The 16,722-nt window shown below is 42.5% G+C and overlaps 1 protein-coding gene across 2 annotated transcripts; it reads right to left on the bottom strand.

Moving 5' to 3' along the window:
• Nucleotides 1-1,639: 1,639 nt before the first annotated feature.
• Nucleotides 1,640-12,503, bottom strand: BUB3 (BUB3 mitotic checkpoint protein). Of its 2 annotated transcripts, none has more exons than XM_082611384.1 (8): nucleotides 12,426-12,503; nucleotides 11,792-11,986; nucleotides 11,107-11,176; nucleotides 9,158-9,309; nucleotides 6,495-6,653; nucleotides 4,617-4,794; nucleotides 4,236-4,452; nucleotides 1,640-3,234 (listed from the first exon to the last, which is right to left on the bottom strand). In XM_082611384.1, the coding sequence occupies exons 2-8, from the start codon at nucleotides 11,984-11,986 to the stop codon at nucleotides 3,219-3,221; spliced, it is 987 nt and encodes a 328-aa protein (XP_082467510.1). In that variant the 5' UTR covers nucleotides 12,426-12,503; the 3' UTR covers nucleotides 1,640-3,218. The 2 variants fall into 2 exon arrangements, with proteins under 2 accessions (XP_082467510.1, XP_082467511.1); XM_082611385.1 differs by having other exon boundaries at nucleotides 1,640-1,987.
• Between the last annotated feature and the right edge of the window lie 4,219 nt (nucleotides 12,504-16,722).

The raw sequence follows: 16,722 nt of genomic DNA, 5'->3' as shown, positions 1-16,722 counted from the left end.
AACAGCAAAGTTGGGATTCAAAGCCAGGTTCAAAGGCTAGACTCCAAGATCAGGCTGTCTCATATGGATTTCCCCCAGAACAAAGGAATTCCCCCCACAACTAACATACCTTTAAGTTTTTACACGGTGGAACTCAGAACCAGATATTGCAGCCACCAGAACATTCCCATCTACCTGTCAGAATTCCCAGTGAAGGTCAGCTCCACCCCCATTCTTTTAAGAGTAACTTGACAGTCAGCAGTCCCTTCCTGGTGATCTGCAGGCCTTGGAAGCATAGAGTCTCACAAAGTGAATGAAGGGGAACGGGGGCACTGGAGGGTCTCAAGCACAGCATGATAAAAAAGAGCAAGAGTTTTAAAAGTTTTGTGTGGTATAGAGCTGTTTTTCAAATTAGAGGTGGTAAGGCATTTGTTATAAAATCCGTTCAGGGGGCCATAACCAGAATTTCCTAAAAAGAAAAAAAAAAAAAAAAAAGGGAAGGAAGGAAGGGAACTGATGTATCACATGTACAAAGGGCAAGTGATGCTTCACACAACTGTCACCACTATACATACCGTACTGACCTCTGTGTGTTCTGGACCGTGGTTCAAATGTATTTCTTACTTGGGTCACAACCGAAAGGTTTGAAAGTCACTGCTCTAGAAGACAGAGGATTTAGGGCCCAGACTGGAGGCTGCTGCATTCCGCTAGATGGGCAGAGGGGACCCTTTAAGGTGGTGGGATAGTAGCAGTAGAAAGAAAAGAAAGATAAACAGAAGAGACACTTAAAAACAGAGAAGAGAACCTGGGTAAGGGAAACCAACGAAATGTTAAGGTGTTACACCTGGGTCATTTGAGGGGAAAGGTGGCAATAATCATAAACAGGCCAATTGTGAAGAAGAGCTGGTGAAGAGGTCCACAGAAGAGGCAGTAGACACCTTTAAGGTGAGATACATTGGCTTCAAGAGACAAGACGACATCGCGATAGAAAGACAAAAAAAGTTCTGCCACACCATGCCCTCAAAACCAGGTCCCCCACATTGCTTTAATTTAGTCACCTTTTACAATACCATATTAATTCTCTTTCAGCTGAACAATGTTTTAAATTTATGCTCTGTCCTCAACCAAGTGGTTATGACTTTAAAAAGCACATAATCACACTAAAGAACCAATACCATCAGTTAGTCTCTGGCTATTACATTATTTACCATCCCAAGGGCTTCACTCTGATTTAGCATTTGATGGATAAGTACAGACGGGTCTGTCACTTGGCTGCAAGTGCGCCCGCTGGCTGCATCAGCACCAGGCTGGGCGAGCTGCAGGAGCCCGGCTGCACCAGCACTACCGGGAGAGAGTCATGCCAAAAGGCGCCCGGCAGCTGCCATGCAGTCTGTGCCCGTCCCGTGAAGCTGCACGGTTGGCTCGAGGGCCCTGCTGATCCAGCGAGAGGGCACGAGGGAAATGGCAGAACTCCAACAGATCACTTTATTCAAGACTGAATCCCCAAAGTACATCAGAATAGACATAATTAAATGAGGCAGTGTGGACCTAAAGGTACAATGTCATCCCCACCAGGCCCTTGATGAAGGGAGTTTTGCTTTACAGAAGCCTTTTTATGAAGTAAATTACATTAATTACCAACATTTAAAAACATCCAACATTTAAGGGTTCTGAATCTCTGATTTATTAGACAGCATGGAATTAACAGGTTTAGGTTATTTTACAAAAAGAGCTCAAGCTGCTCATACACAGCAACTGGGCTTGCTGGGGGGTAAAACAATTCTTCAGACTACTGCAAAAGGACACAAAGACTCCTCATCCTACACATAGTCAGTATGAAAGGGCACACAGACAAGTTTTTTGCAAGACAGAAAACAGAGAAATCCACATACTAAATAACGCGTCCACAATGACTATAACGCATCCCTTAGGGGATAAGCATGTAATTGTAGGAAGCAAAACAAAGCTTTCCATAGAGAAACCACTTTCACGAGATGATTAGGTGGACCTGCAATGAAGAAAATACATTTCAAAAGATGGGTTCAGACTCACACTAAGTTTTCACTGAAATACTTACAAATAAAAATAAGACCTTTCTCTGTATCAGAAAATTTTTTTTTTAAATACATCATGGAAAAAATAAATTTCAGTAAAGGTCCAAGTACCATTCAGAAACATACATTTGCAAATAATATAAATAAAAAACAAGAAGTGTGACAACAAAAATACTATTTGGAACTACCTAGAATAGGCCAAGCTAAGTTCATGTTCTGCTTCAGGGCATTATATTGAAATGAATCTCATTCTCACTATAATTTTTTTCTTTTTAACCTTAATCACCAGTGGCTGGGTAACTGAAATGGACATGAGAACTATATAAATGTCAGAGAAATATGTAAACCTCGTTAATGTTTCCAAAAATTCATTTAGAGATAGAAACAGGTCCAAATAGATGCCTGTCTAAATGTACTGCAATTACGTTACAATTATTTTTCCAAATACACAGATATGCTCTGTCTTTTCTCAGCTCATTACTGACTCAAACAATTTGCTCTTCTGGGATCAATTGTTTGCTAATAAATAATTGTTTACAGTCACAAAATGATGTTAGGAGGTTTTCTTATTAGTTTTCCTTCTGCACCCTAATAAGATTGAAAACGAGCTGATTCCCCAGAGTCTAACCTTAACCTCGCTTTGTTTCACAGCCCAGGAAATGATGACCCATCTGCTTCAGAAAATAATGGACGGCCGAGAGGAAATATTGTTTAATTGTAGATTAACCTCCTCATGAGGCAGTCTGAAGCAGCTTTAGAATTAGCAACTATAACCAGCAAGAGAAACAAATGGCTCAAGAGCCTTTTTCTCTACCATTTAAGGTCCACAAAGAATGCAAAGGGGGTTTTACTACCTACATTTATCCACAAACATTTATTTCCACAATGGAAACAAAAACCATCAAGGTCAAAACTGATTCTCAAAAGTGCTGTCGCTGCCCTCCAATTCTGTTTGTCCGAATACCTTTAAATGCAGCAAACCATCAAACCATCTCATGCACTAAAGAAAGTGTTTGTTTTAAAAAAAAAAAGCAATAAAAACCTCTTTTCCAATATTTTCAGGTTCTTATAATATTAATATTAAAATTTTTCCCTGGTTTCTTTGTTAAAAGTAATAAATCCACCATTGGGGAGTACGAATTGTTTTATTATCATCAACATGGCACTTAAGTAAATGAAATCTTGTCAAGTACATGGTGACCTACAAGTTCAAAAGAAAAAAGAACAGCATGAGATCAAAATGGCCAGCCAGGACAAGAGATACAGAAGTGAGAGATTAAATGCAAACACAGCCCTTTATCCAACAGGCTTCACATGCTAAGTCTGTTCTAAAGTCAAACCTGTAAAAGCACACATGACATTGAGTATTTAATACTCTGCCCCCTTCTCAGGGACTCAACCAATTTAGCAAGGGGACTCTATACCATTCTAACTCAGAGAGGTACAGGAATCTTGAAAACAGTCAGTTATTCCATAAATATTTACTGAGGACTTCCTTCCAGGGCCTGAGTAGACAGGGACAAGGAACAGGACAAAGACTCTTGGGGGTTGGTATTTTATGGTTAAACAAGTGCCTAAGTATCAGGTTTCCCTTAAGCCTGGAAGCCTGGTGCAGGTAATTAAGTAAAAAGCTTTGCCCTAGGTACCAAAAAATGGAAATGGTTCCTCTCTGTCAGCAGTTACAACCAAGAGCCAAAGACATCTATGAAAATTTCGAAACTAAGGAAATCTGCTATTGCAGGCAAGGCCATATTACTCTGAATTTCCAGTAAGACCTGAAGGTCATTCATTTTGTGTAAATATTAAAGGAACAACCTCTGTGGAGAGGGAAGATTTTTGGTAGTTCAAATTCTTAAATATCTTAAATAGAATTTGCTAAATAAATTATTCTTGAATTCCTCAACTTAATTTTGAAGCAGTAAGCTAGTAATAACTCCAGAGATTCAAATAATAGTGCCTATTCAAGAAGAATGAGAGTTTGACATTCTTCTCTACAAAACAACTAGGCACAATTTTATCCATCAGGCGTCTATCAACCTACGGATATTGAAAGCTTGGGAGAACAAGATAAAATCAACTCCAACCCTAGAGTCAGCTGTAATATCGAGCAGGCATCGAGAATGCTATTCATGAATTTAGAACAATTAATAAATCCTGGGTTGAGTGCAAGTAAAGGCTCCGATACAGGTGAGGCATACTCACTTGGGTTTTGTCTCCGCGTCTGTCACCTGGCGGATGAAGATACCATCTTCGGGATGTTCCGTGTCATCCATTTCGTACATATACGATGATGCTATGGCAAGTGTAGTCCCATCGTTACTGAAGGCGAGTGACGCAATGCTGGTGGGGTACCGGTGGAACTGGCACAGTCGCTTTTTGTTAAATGGATCCCAAATATTTACAAATCCATCAGAACCACCTGCAAGTAATTTCAAAAAGATTTCAAAAAGAAAAGATTTTCTTCCCTTTAAATATCATAAAAAGCAAGCACAAGTTTTTAAAACTCTGCCCAAGTACAAATGTGCAGTGTTCAATTAACAGCAAAATGATGTTATCTTAACAACGAGATACAGGTTAGCATACCTGTGGCAAAGGTATTGTGGATGTTGTGAAACGAAATGGCATTGACTGGGTAAATCTGCTCGATATTATTTTCTTTTAGTCTGTGACACTTGAAGGCATACTTCTTCTTCTGTACCTCAGGGCTTGGGTCCAAGTACTCAACTGCCACTCGGCCTTCAATAGAGCTTAATACATAACCCTGACAAGAGGAAATCAGAGGACACAAATGGTGAATCCAGCTTCCAAAACAAGGCCTGGATTCCCAAACTCAACCCAATTCCCAAATTCAAACAGTAAAGAAAGATGATTATTTTTAAAATGAAAAGAGAATACGGCCAGGTTTTAACCACGTGTTTAAGCTGTACTAACATAGTTAAGATCACTCCAGAAGTTTAAGAACACTTATACCTGTTTCATTACAAGTAAATAAATAAAAGGCCACCATCACTTGCCTTCTTCGTTCTACCAGTACCCTGCACACTGCAATCCAAAATGCTGAGTTATTCTGTCAAACCTCAACAGGAATTTTAAAGTGTTTCCATCTCATTTATTTGTCGTCCCGTCCAGAAGGGGACTCGAATTCATTCCATCAGCTGGAATACATTTTTCTTTGCTCTACGCCTCCTCACCTCTAACAACTCTAAGAGGATTGTGTCTCCTTCACTGAGGGCACCAATAATCCAAACCAAGTGGAAAACCAGCCCTCCATCTTGGTCATCCTGCCCCTCGCATTTAACTACACCAAGTCAAGTGTACACACAAACCACACGGATTTTCAGTGATGTTCAAAAGTGGCTTATAATTTCAAACCTTTCCTCACTTTGCCTCGAAATAGTATGTCAAAGAAGGTAAGAGATGAAGATAAATATGAAATCTATATTTTTAACTCTTAAAGGTATGAAAAAGATTTACTCCTAAAAAACTACTTATGGAGGAAAAAAAATATCAGTAAAATGTTACTTTTAAACTTCCATTATGAACTGGAAAAACTCTGACGGAAAATTTTAGATAGAAGACATAATAACGTTCATAAATGCAAGCATATTTTAATCATGCACTTAAATCTCTAAAGTTTCACATAACTGCAATTCCTTATCTTCAATGGAAATTTACAATATCCTGAGAAGAAGAACTGTGGTCACCATTTGAGGTACTAGCCTTCTGACAAGCACTAGAGGACAGCCATTAGATTCCAAAGAGACCCACTGTTTTTAATGACTTTTCCTCTTGTAAAATTCCTACAGCAGCTGACCCCGCCACCAACTTCCCTTCGAACTTTAAGGATTTGGGGAGGAAAGAGCAGATTAATAAAGTGTCATTTCATCTAGTAACGATGATGGGAAGGGTGACCTACCCTGTTCATCATTATATGAGAGACAACGCCTCTCTACCCTCAATGGCATTCTTTTAGAAAAGAAAAATCCAGGTCTGCTAGCAGACTGACCAAACTCTATTAGCATTAGGGTACAAAGAGGTGCAAAAAAAAGAAAGAAAAAGAGAGAGAGAGAGAACAGCAAATTCCATAATCCTAAATTTCCAGATTTAAATTTGAATTCACTGGTTTGTAAATTAAAATACCTGCAAAACCCTCTCTGATTACTGTACACCTGGTCAAGCATCCTGGACTAGGATCCCCGAGGGACCTGAAAACCTCTCCTCTCGCCACTGGCAGAGTACGTGTCCTCTCTGAACATCAAAGCTTTCTCTAAAATCGAGTTAACACACCACCTTTTAACAAAAGGCTGTCAAAAATTTACAACAACAAATTCTAAATCTAACAAATTCTAAATCACTACTCAAAAAAAAAGAGCAAAGCTTTAAAAGGCAGTGACCAAATCATTATCATATAAGATCCTCTTATTTTCAAATTCCCCAGGCACAGGGAGGAGCGGTCAGTACCTGCTTGTTTGGAAATGCTCGTATGCAGCGAGTCTGGTACTTGAGGCTGGACTCCCGGCGCTGCTGCACGTAGCCCATGTTCCGTAAGTCCCACACCAACACTCTGCGGCCTGCGGTGCCCACAATCAGCCGGTCTCCGGACACTGAGAGGGTATATACCTTTCAAGAAAGACCAAAACTTGCTGAAAATCATCTGCTTGCCTGCAAATGGCATTTCGCACCAAGATAAAGTCCACTAATCATAAAACCATAAAAAAGTTAGCTGATCAGGTTCACAAACACAGGTACGAAATTTTAAATGCTACAGTTACATAAACCAATTGGCACAAAATAATAAACACAAGATATTCTTAATACTTCACCAAGTATCACGTAATGCACATTCTAATTAACTCTCCGAAAGCATCTCTGAAACAATTCTCTTCGTTACTAAAACAAGTTAAATTATTAAACAGTTTTTACAGCCCTCGTTTCATTCAGTGACAATATAAAATTGTAGAAAATACTCAAAAAGGAGATAATAAAGCCATAAAAACAACTCAAGATAGCTTTCAATGGGCTTCTGGCTTTTCATAAAACTATCATTTTCAAAATTATTTTTCTATGACCACCTTTTGGAAGGATTTCATGTTGTAACTCTAAAAATCTTGACTCTCCCAGCTGTCACACTGAATAAATAGGCCTTCCCAGGAAGAGTGAGAGAGCTATCATTAATTAGCTTCTTAGTTGCTTCTGGTGGCATATGAACTCAAAATTAAAAGACAAGGATAGTGGTCTGGCATATGACAAGGCACATTCTTATACCCTTATGTCATACTGAACACTCAAGTCAGAGTTATCTTCAGGGAAAATTTAAAAAGCATTTTATTCCCTAAAAGCATCTATTTATTCCCCCTCAAAATTCCTTTTCTTCAATATCAAAACAACTTCCACAAAAACATTCCTTTAAAACAAATCACAAAATTTCCTGCAAATAAGCATTTAAAGTTACTTATTTTCAAATATGTTATCTGGGGACTAAATAGAGATAGCAAATTCATGAAAATGGTGGCAAAACGTATGTTCCTGATCAGGTTAAATCATTTTTTTAAAGTCTAGACTTCAGGTTTATAACTATGCCCTCATCATTACTTTCAATTAATAAGCAACCCTAATCTAATATTTTAAAACCTGAAAAACCACTATAAAAAATGAAGAGGCCTCATGACATGGTAAGACATCTCTTTAACATTCAGTAATTAAACCTTATGGTTAGTAATCACTAATATGTTAACCACATACCACCAGCCCGGAGGAAAAAAACAAATTGGGTTTCACAACGTAACGACCCGATAGTCTCTACAATCTGGCCTTTAAATTCAACAGCTAATTTGACCAAGGGAAAAACAAGACATTTAAAAGATTCAAAACAGTAGATTTAACACAAGCGTATTTCAATAAGAGACATATTAAGATTTACCACTGTTTATTCAGAAAACATGTTTGCAGAAAAAACAGAAATTAACCTAAGACATACGAAACACCAAATTTAAAAAAACACAGAAAGAGATCAGTTGATAACAGTACAATGAGAATGGGAATTTTACCTTAAATCTTTACAGGTGACACACAAGCTTCTAAAAGTGCCTTCTATCTCCACGGATCATAAATCAAGTAAAAACACTGTCACGCTACTGACTAGGTATATACATTTATCAAAGACAGTATTAAAAAAAGTGACATAATGAACCTTGCTGAACCAATAAGCAGCTTGATTCAGTGTGGCTGTCCATTACATGATATTCTGTCAGCAATTTATCACAGCTCTTAACATGTTACATACAACCATAAATCAAAACTAGAAACAATGCAATTATTTTATTCTGAACAAAGGTCTTGCCAGGAGTAGATTCGAATGTGATGTGACAAAACTAACCGCTCTTTGGATGCACTACGGTATATAATGACAGCTAACAGGAACTGAACAGTATATTTACACTGAGGAAATAGACTCAAGGGAAGGATACCTTTAAACTGCTAAAACAATCAATCTTTAAAATTAACTACCACCTGATAAAGTCTGATAAAGGATACAACAAGAATGCTCAATTACACTTCCACTGTACAGATCAAAAGGTTACGATAATACACAAAGTTTCAGTTTTAAGAAGCTTCCTTCACTACAGCCTTCAAACTACATCTGTTAGTATTAAAAATAAATAAATGGTAAAAGCCAGGGAATATAGGACATCTTTTTCACTAAACCTCAAATGATAACCCATTTCACCCTCTTAGTCAACTCAAGAGAAACCTCAGGTTGTAAGTGAAAATGAGTGAGTGATGCTCCATCCCACTTCCTGGTTTGGGGCCGTCAAACCCTAATGAAGGCAATGGAACAGTCTTTGCTAAATGACTTCTCTGAAAAGTTGCTTCTCAGCCCTACGACTGAAAGCGTTAATACATGGAAGTGGGTTTAGGACTAGTGCTATCCAGTACAAATATGACAACTGACAGAAAATGTTGACCAAAATACCAAAATTAGTTTTCCTTCACATATTTAGCTGAGTTTGTAAAATAGACTCATCAACTCTTAACCTCTAAATTCAACATCATATTCACCAAACATTTATCAAGTCAAACCACCCCAGGGACCGTAATTCCTGTTACGAATATAAAGAGCCTACCTTTTCAGGCTGAGAGAAGGTCCCAGCATTACAAGGGGTTCTGGGATCCCACAATTTAACTGTCTGATCCCAACTCCCAGTAACCATCACATTCACTTCTGGACAGTATTCAACACATCTGATAGGGGCATCATGGGTTCCAACAAGATTTTCTGTAGGAAAAAACAAACCAACAAACCACACCTAGCTTTAGTAAACAAAGATTCCTCAAGTGAACAATAGAAGGAAACATTCACTGCACTGTAACGAATCCGCTTCCACCCACTCAATGGAACTACTACACACAGAAAAATTTCTCCATGACTACGAAAAGTCACCCTTTCATCTCTGTTCACCTGACAATGCATAGCTTGATTCACTGGCATGGTAATACCAAAAGCTGACTTCAGTTTCAGATTACATTAAAATGGTGGCATATTTGTTATTTTCCTCACTTGATTCTAGATTCCTTCAAATCAGGAACCTTGTTTAACTCTACAGTTCTGACTATCTAGTACAGGTTCTTATACATGGTAGGTGCTCAAGAAATACCTGATGAAATGAACCAATGAGAACTCTGGTCGAATGGATCTGGATAAAACTTATCACTGTTAAGCTGATGTTTCAAAGAAACTTATTTAAGTGGTAACAGGATTATCTGAGTGCTGGGGATGAGGAAGGCAGGGAGTCTTATGATTAACCCACTTGGTTTTCATGGTGGGTCAAATTTCTAATACACAATTTCTTTCCTCTCAATTTCAACTCTTCACCCTATCTGATTCATTCATTCAACGAACATCTACTAAATGTCTACTATGTGCCAGAATCTATACCACATGCTAAGGATACAACAAAGAACAAACAATATGTGGCCCTGATCCTCAAAGAGGAAAACTACCTGTTTAAATACATACTTTTTTTTCTTGTTTAAATGGTATCTCGTGAAGTTCAGCAATGACCTTCTGAGAATAAACAGCTAATTCCCTTAATTATGGTCTCTAACATCAAAAACTTTTGTTTGCTTTTCAGTGCTTTTTTTCTCCTGAGTTTTCAAACAAATAGAACCTAAACCTGCAAGCTAACTTCCTATCTAGAATAAGCTGCTAGCAAACAAAACCAAACACCTGCAGTTGTAAGTTACATGACAAAACGGCTTTCATGCAAAAGCCTCTTCTGATTGGATCCTTCTCTTTTTTTTGATAAGATATAGTGCCCACCCTCTATCCATCCTCCCACTGTCCAACTCATGCTCGTTAGTCATATCTCTGTGCCTTGCCATGTCCTTCAAGTACATCTATGTCTAACGTATGCATATACCAAAAAAAGAAAACAAAACCTCCACTAGAGAGCTCTGTGTATTCGGGTTCCATTCCAATCTCTATTCTGCTCCAAAGTCACCATAAAAATCTCGGTAAGTTGTTTCATATCTCTTAGAAATTAACTAAAAGAAAACGTGTCATCTTGTCCTTCGTTCAATAAATGCAACTGAAGCACATTCTATGCTGAACAATTATACAAGCGGGGTTAACATGGTATCTGGACAGGGTTGACTATTTTATAATGTTAAATTTTTTAAAACCTATCTTCCTTCAGTCTAAACTAAATGAGCTTCTGACAAGAGAACGCTGAGACATCAGCGCTGTCCTAGAAAACTCCTACGGAAAGGGAGTCCACTGCGGGACCCAGCCCCCTTCTAAGAGCAAGGGGAAGGTCAAACACTTACGTGCCACTTCATGCAAACACTGTGGATGGAGATCACGAGTTTCACTGATAAAATACATGCATAGTATTTTGTGATTGTAATTTAATGGTTATCATTTAAACGAAAACGTCCTAAATTCAAGCCATTTTTACTTGTATCTAAGCAACTTAGGAACTAAGCAATTCAGGAGCTACTCTTCGTGAGTAAACATTTACAAGCAAGCACTAACTAAGAAAACACTAAACTGGTAAAAACGTGGCTATGTTACCTTGATCAGTGTTCAAATCATGCATTTTCAACTGATGGTCTAATCCCCCACTCCAGGCATGTGTTGGATCCTACAAAATAAAGTTGCAAGTCATTTAAAACTTACAGAGCTTTAAAAAGCATTTAAAAGTTCCTGTTTCTACAGCCAACTATCCAGTTTATGCTCAGGACGAGAGGTACACTGGGCTCAGCTACTCGCTGTAAACAAACAAAAAAACAGTACAAAAAATTAAGGAGCTGAGAAAACCACTATGCCAGCAAGTTAAGGAAGAACTGTTCACCACACTGGCTGACAGTCAACAGGCATTCCCATGTACTCGCAAACAGACCTTCCTTTTAACAAGACAGCCAAAGGTTACTGTCTTGCTGTGAGTTTCAGACACATTACGTCCAAAAGGTTTGCAGGCTTACGCCATTAGAACACAAGGGGAGACCGAGTTCCTGACGTCTGCAAGTCCCCGGCGCAACCCCCCCCCCACACACACACACACAAAAACCAAACCAAACCAACAAACAAAAAGACAGTGCCTGGGCTCAAGGTAGGTGCTGGGGGAAGGGAGGGGAGCTATCCAAATGACCCCACCGACAAAAGCCTCTGCCCAACAGCGGAAAACGGACACTGGTGACCAGGAACACCAGACCGAGAATATTAAAGGGGGGCAGCAGCGGAAACGGAGGACACCTACGTAGAAAGCGCAGTCCAGGACGGCGCCGGTGTGCTGGTACTTGAGCCGCATGGAATTGGCCGGCACATCGTAAAGGCGCACGGACGTGTCCCAGGAGGAGACCAACAGGAACTGGGAGGTGTTCGGACTGAACTTCACCGAGGAGATGCCGTCCTCGGGTGGCTGGTTCAGCTTGAACTCGTTAGAACCGGTCATCTACGGAACAAGCGCCCAGTGAGTCCCCAAGGGTCCGGGGGCTGGACTCGCCGACGGAGGGGCAGCGAGGGGGCCCCACGGAGGCGGGGCCTAGGGAAGGCACAGACACGGCCTCTGCGCCTGCGCAGAACCGCCGGGCCCGCCGCGGTCCAGCCTCATCTCCCCCCACCCCACCCCCCGCCGCCCCTCCTAAGCGCCCCAGCCGGCCGGGCCACCGCCACCGCACCCCTAACTCCAACCTCCAGCGTGGCCCGCCGCGGGCTCCTGCACCCCGGCCTCCCCCACTGGGCCTGCCGCCCCGCGTGCTCCTGAAGTAAAAGAAAGCCTGTGGAAGAGGAACCGGTTCCCAGAGGACGGCTCCGAAAGCTCCGGGCCCGGGGCGGGGGTAGAGGGGTACCCAGAGAGTTCGCTACTGCGCCCGGCCGCCTCTCCCCGCTACCTTAGGCTCCCTCAGAAGCAACTTCGCCGCTACTCGCTGCCGCCTAGCTTCCCTCGAAGCTCTCGCAGGCCGGGCGAAGGGGGCGGGGAGGAAGTTCCAGCCAATGCCTGCCATTGGCTGATTTCAAACGCCAACGTCTCGCTCTAGGCAGCCGATTGGTCCGCCCCGGTGGCCGGGCGTCGGTCAACCCAGGCAACCTGTTCCGGCGCAAAGGCGAAGGACGGCTTTTCCGGTCACGTGGCCTGTTTTCACCACCAGGCTGAGGCGCCAGCGCAGGTGCCGGACGAGTGAAAACTACAACTCCCAAAGAGCACCGCGCCAAGGCTGCGCTCACGCCCTCGCCCGTCCGTGTGCGGCACGCTGGGAAATGTAGTCTCCCTGGGGCCGACGCCTGGCCTGTCCTCTGAATAGTAGGCGGGAAAGATACTCTTGGGGCCCTCCCCATCTCAGTTAATCTCTCAGACACAAAAACCTTATTTTGGTCAGTACCTTTACAGAGCTAAATTAGTCTCCCTTCCACTGCACATGCATATGCCCATGAAGTTGACCAAAACTGGAGTGGAGAAAAAACGATTTGCTCAAATGAAGTGTATATTTTGCCCTACTTTTTTTCTCATTTTCCTGGACTTTCCACCTATGAACCAGGCTCTCACATTTCCCACTGTCGAAGATCTACTGACCTTAGAGATTACTCATCCTTATTTATACTCTGCTTAGCTCTTCATTCCATTTTCCTGCAAATATTTATTGAGCACCCAGCGCATGCCAGGCCTGGTGAGAAAACCGGGAAGATGCATTAATCAGACCGATTCTTGCTCTTGAGGAACGCTTTGTCCAGAAGGTTGGACAGACTGAGAAGCAAATGATTACTCTGCAGTGTGTTAAAGCTCAAAAGCCTCTTTGAGACATATGTCCAAGTAGGGCCCTTAAAATGACACCTGCAAGCTTCTCTCCATCCACCCCCTCCCACCCCAAGAACTCGCCAGACTTGCAGGCTCAGTTTGCTGGATTTTCTGTTTCTAGAATCCTCCAGAAATAGGAAAATCAAGAACGTTGCTCCTGTAATGAGAAATAATTTGTTCTCCATGAAAGAAAAGCAATACTTAATTTATAACTAGAATGCTGTGACTCAGTTACTCTTGAATATCAAAAGTGCCCTGAAGATTTTCAATTTAATCCATGTTATAACCTCTTTTTCACAGGCTTTTGTAAAAAAAAAAAAATCTTGTTATTAAATGATCTTGTATGAGGTGGGAGGAAACTGCTGAGGTTAAAGAAAGTGTTTAATTTCTAAGGTACCTTGATAGAGAAAAAGTGTTGTTGGTCCTTATGCGTTCATATATGCTGACTCAGGTGCACTTTTTTTATGAATGGTGACACAGTAAACACACAACAACCACCCTTCTGCCCGGTGTATTGATGATATTCCTGTCGAAAGGACAGATTCCTGCCCTGTCTCCTCACCAGTCCTCATACTTGGTCCTCTCTCCTCTTTCAACAACTTAATGGCTAGGTTAAGAATTTTAAAGTGCAGTGCCTTGCCTCCATTCTAATTTTGACTAAATAATTTTATCTCCAAATAATTTTATTTGGTTCCTTCTCCCAGTTGTTTATTTAATTCTACTAGTGTTTCGAGATTCTGAGCATGAATTATCCACTGATAAAATCTAAGCGTATTTCATTAACCAGTGTGTGTATGATTCAGGTCCCTCTGGGCAGGCAGTTGCAGCCGGACTCGATTTGAGTTTTAAGAAACGTCAATCTTTTAAAACCAGTTTAGAGCCTGAAAGGGGGCTGATGATTTTGCTGCTTATTCAAATGAATTGATAGTCTTGAGATAGGACATCTGGCCACAGTGGAGTCTTGAACATTTCAAATCCAAATGCAAAGCCGTGTGTGTGTGTGTGTGTGTGTGTGTGTGTGTGTGTGTGTGTGTGTGTACTTAGTTACCTATAAGAAAGAGGAATTCCTAGAAACTAATCACACTGTTGGATCACCTTTGACTACTAATTTTTGGATTAGTAAAAAAAAAAAAAAAAGTGAAGTACCCGCTATATGACAAACTGGAAAAGGATCATCCCTAAAATCTTAAGGGCAAAAACCACTCTGCCATTAACTGCCTACAGGAAACAACTTCCTATGAATGAAGTAAGCCCAAGAAGGATACAGTGACCCACTACTGTTAAAACCATCATCTCTGTTTAAAAAATGTAATCTACTGAAGTGCAGACAAAAATGATACGGGTGAAATATTCCTATACACGTAGTTCCTTGAAAGCAGTTTGGTTATTTCTGCATGGAATATTCAAATAGCAACTTGAGAGGAAAGAAAAATTTAAAGCAGGTTATCTGGAAAGAGAAAACTTCATTGAAATATGTGTACCAAATAAATCAGAAAAAAACAGACCAGGTGTCAGTTCTGTTTTCTCTCTCTGACTAGCCAATAGTTTTCAGCAAGTACTAGGGCTCCGTAAATATTTATTGAATTGAACTCAGCTGAAATGAACTAAATGCAATTGACCTAGCAGCATTGGCACATGTGTTTTGAGTTTTATGAAAAATCTAACATAAAAAAATACGACCTCACAAATGGACAAGACACCAGGCATTTCAGACATGACACTGCGGGTCACACAGACCGGTAACAGATATCCTGCATACTTTCATAAAATGCAGATAATTTCGATGCCTCTCGGCTCAAACAGTCAGGTCTATCACGCAAATATTCCCCTTCTAGAGGATGGGATCCGGGCTCCGCGCTGCCGACTCCCGACACCTTTGCAGCGGCTAAGGAGTAGCCCGGGGCTGGAGGCAGGAGGACCCGGGAGCTCGCCCCACGTGACACCGAACCATCAGCATCCTCAAAGCTCAGGCAATTTTTTTTTTCTGATGTTTTACAAGGAACAGGTGGCTGCGATCTAACACTGCTAGACTGCGATTTGCATGACACTCGGAGCGCGTCTGTCCTCGCGGTGCCGCGCCCGCCCAGCCAGGGTGAGGCAGCAGGTGCTGGGGCGCCGAGGTCCGTGGGAGCGCAAACCGCGCACCAAGGTTCCATTCAGTGCCCGCTGCCACGTGCTCGCCCGCGACCCGGCCCCTTAGCCACGCACAAGGCAAACTATAAACAACAACAACAAAACAGTGTGGGGAGGAGCCTTTGCCTCCCGCGCTTTCTTTGCCTAGTCTCGGGCCTCATCCCTCCTCAGCCGAAGTGCTGCCTTTCCGCGACCTGTTCCCGCACCGCGCGGCTCGGGAACTGTGCCCCAGGCTGGGGGACAATCAAACCGGGCTCTATACCTGATCCAGGCAGCGCCGCCCCACCTGCCCTGTGCCCTCGGAGAGGAGGCTCCTGTCACAGGTTGGACCACGTCGCACGACGCCCTGCTGCCGTCAACCCCGAGGCGCTCCCAGGGCTGGAAAGAAGCTCGTTCCGGGAGGCAACTGCTTCGGCAGTGAAGCGTGCCGCCCCCCATCTGTACCTCTCCGCGCGGGCTCCGGAGCTGGATTCCCGCCGAGGTGAGCCTCCGCCGCGCGGAGACTACGGGCACCAGCTTGTGGAAAGGGGTGCGCCTCCAGCCCACGTGCCGCCTCGGCGGGGCCAAGGCCCCAACCTTTAACCTCTGACCCCCGCCCCACCTCCCACGGGGGGCGAGCCAGACCTCTTCTAACGCCCGCCTGCAAGCTCTTCCACGGAAAAGCGAGAACACCTGCGCGTTAGCACGCCGGACAATCAATTCCACCAAAGTTAGCAACGATGCTTAAAATGTTTTATTTTTTTCTTTTTAAAAATATTTACAGATCTGAAATCTCCCCCCCCCCTTTCTCCCCTACCCATCCTCGGGACAAGGGAAACAAAAAGAGGAGTCGAGATCATTGTTCAAAGCCCCCAAGGGCTGGCTTGGCCAGCCGTGTGTGCGTGTACATATATACAGGTGTATATATGGGGGAGAAGAATGTACCTGGTCTGGTGATTTACTGATTTTTTTTTCCTACCGATCAATGTCGATCTGGCCGAAACTCCCTTTCCCACCACCACCGTAGAACATCCCCTCGAACATGGTTTTCAAAACGTATTGGTTTGTTTGGGGTAGAAAGCAGATGATCTGGCTGGAGGAATGCCGATAAATACCAGAAACAATCAAAACAAAAAGTAGGGCAGAGGCCATAAATAAGAGGTAACGAATACACATGGTGTATCTCGTAATATTTCTGGAAACGCGCCGCCCTGCTCCGGAGTGGGGGCAGCCCGCGCCAGGCTGGCGGGGAGCGGGCGGGCGACGCGGGGCCGGGGGGCCGC

Source organism: Mesoplodon mirus (assembly GCF_964341445.2).
Source record: "Mesoplodon mirus genome assembly, chromosome: 2".
Taxonomy (NCBI): domain Eukaryota; kingdom Metazoa; phylum Chordata; class Mammalia; order Artiodactyla; family Ziphiidae; genus Mesoplodon; species Mesoplodon mirus.
Note: the sequence above shows the minus strand (reverse complement) of the source record. Positions and strands in the feature narration are given on the sequence as shown.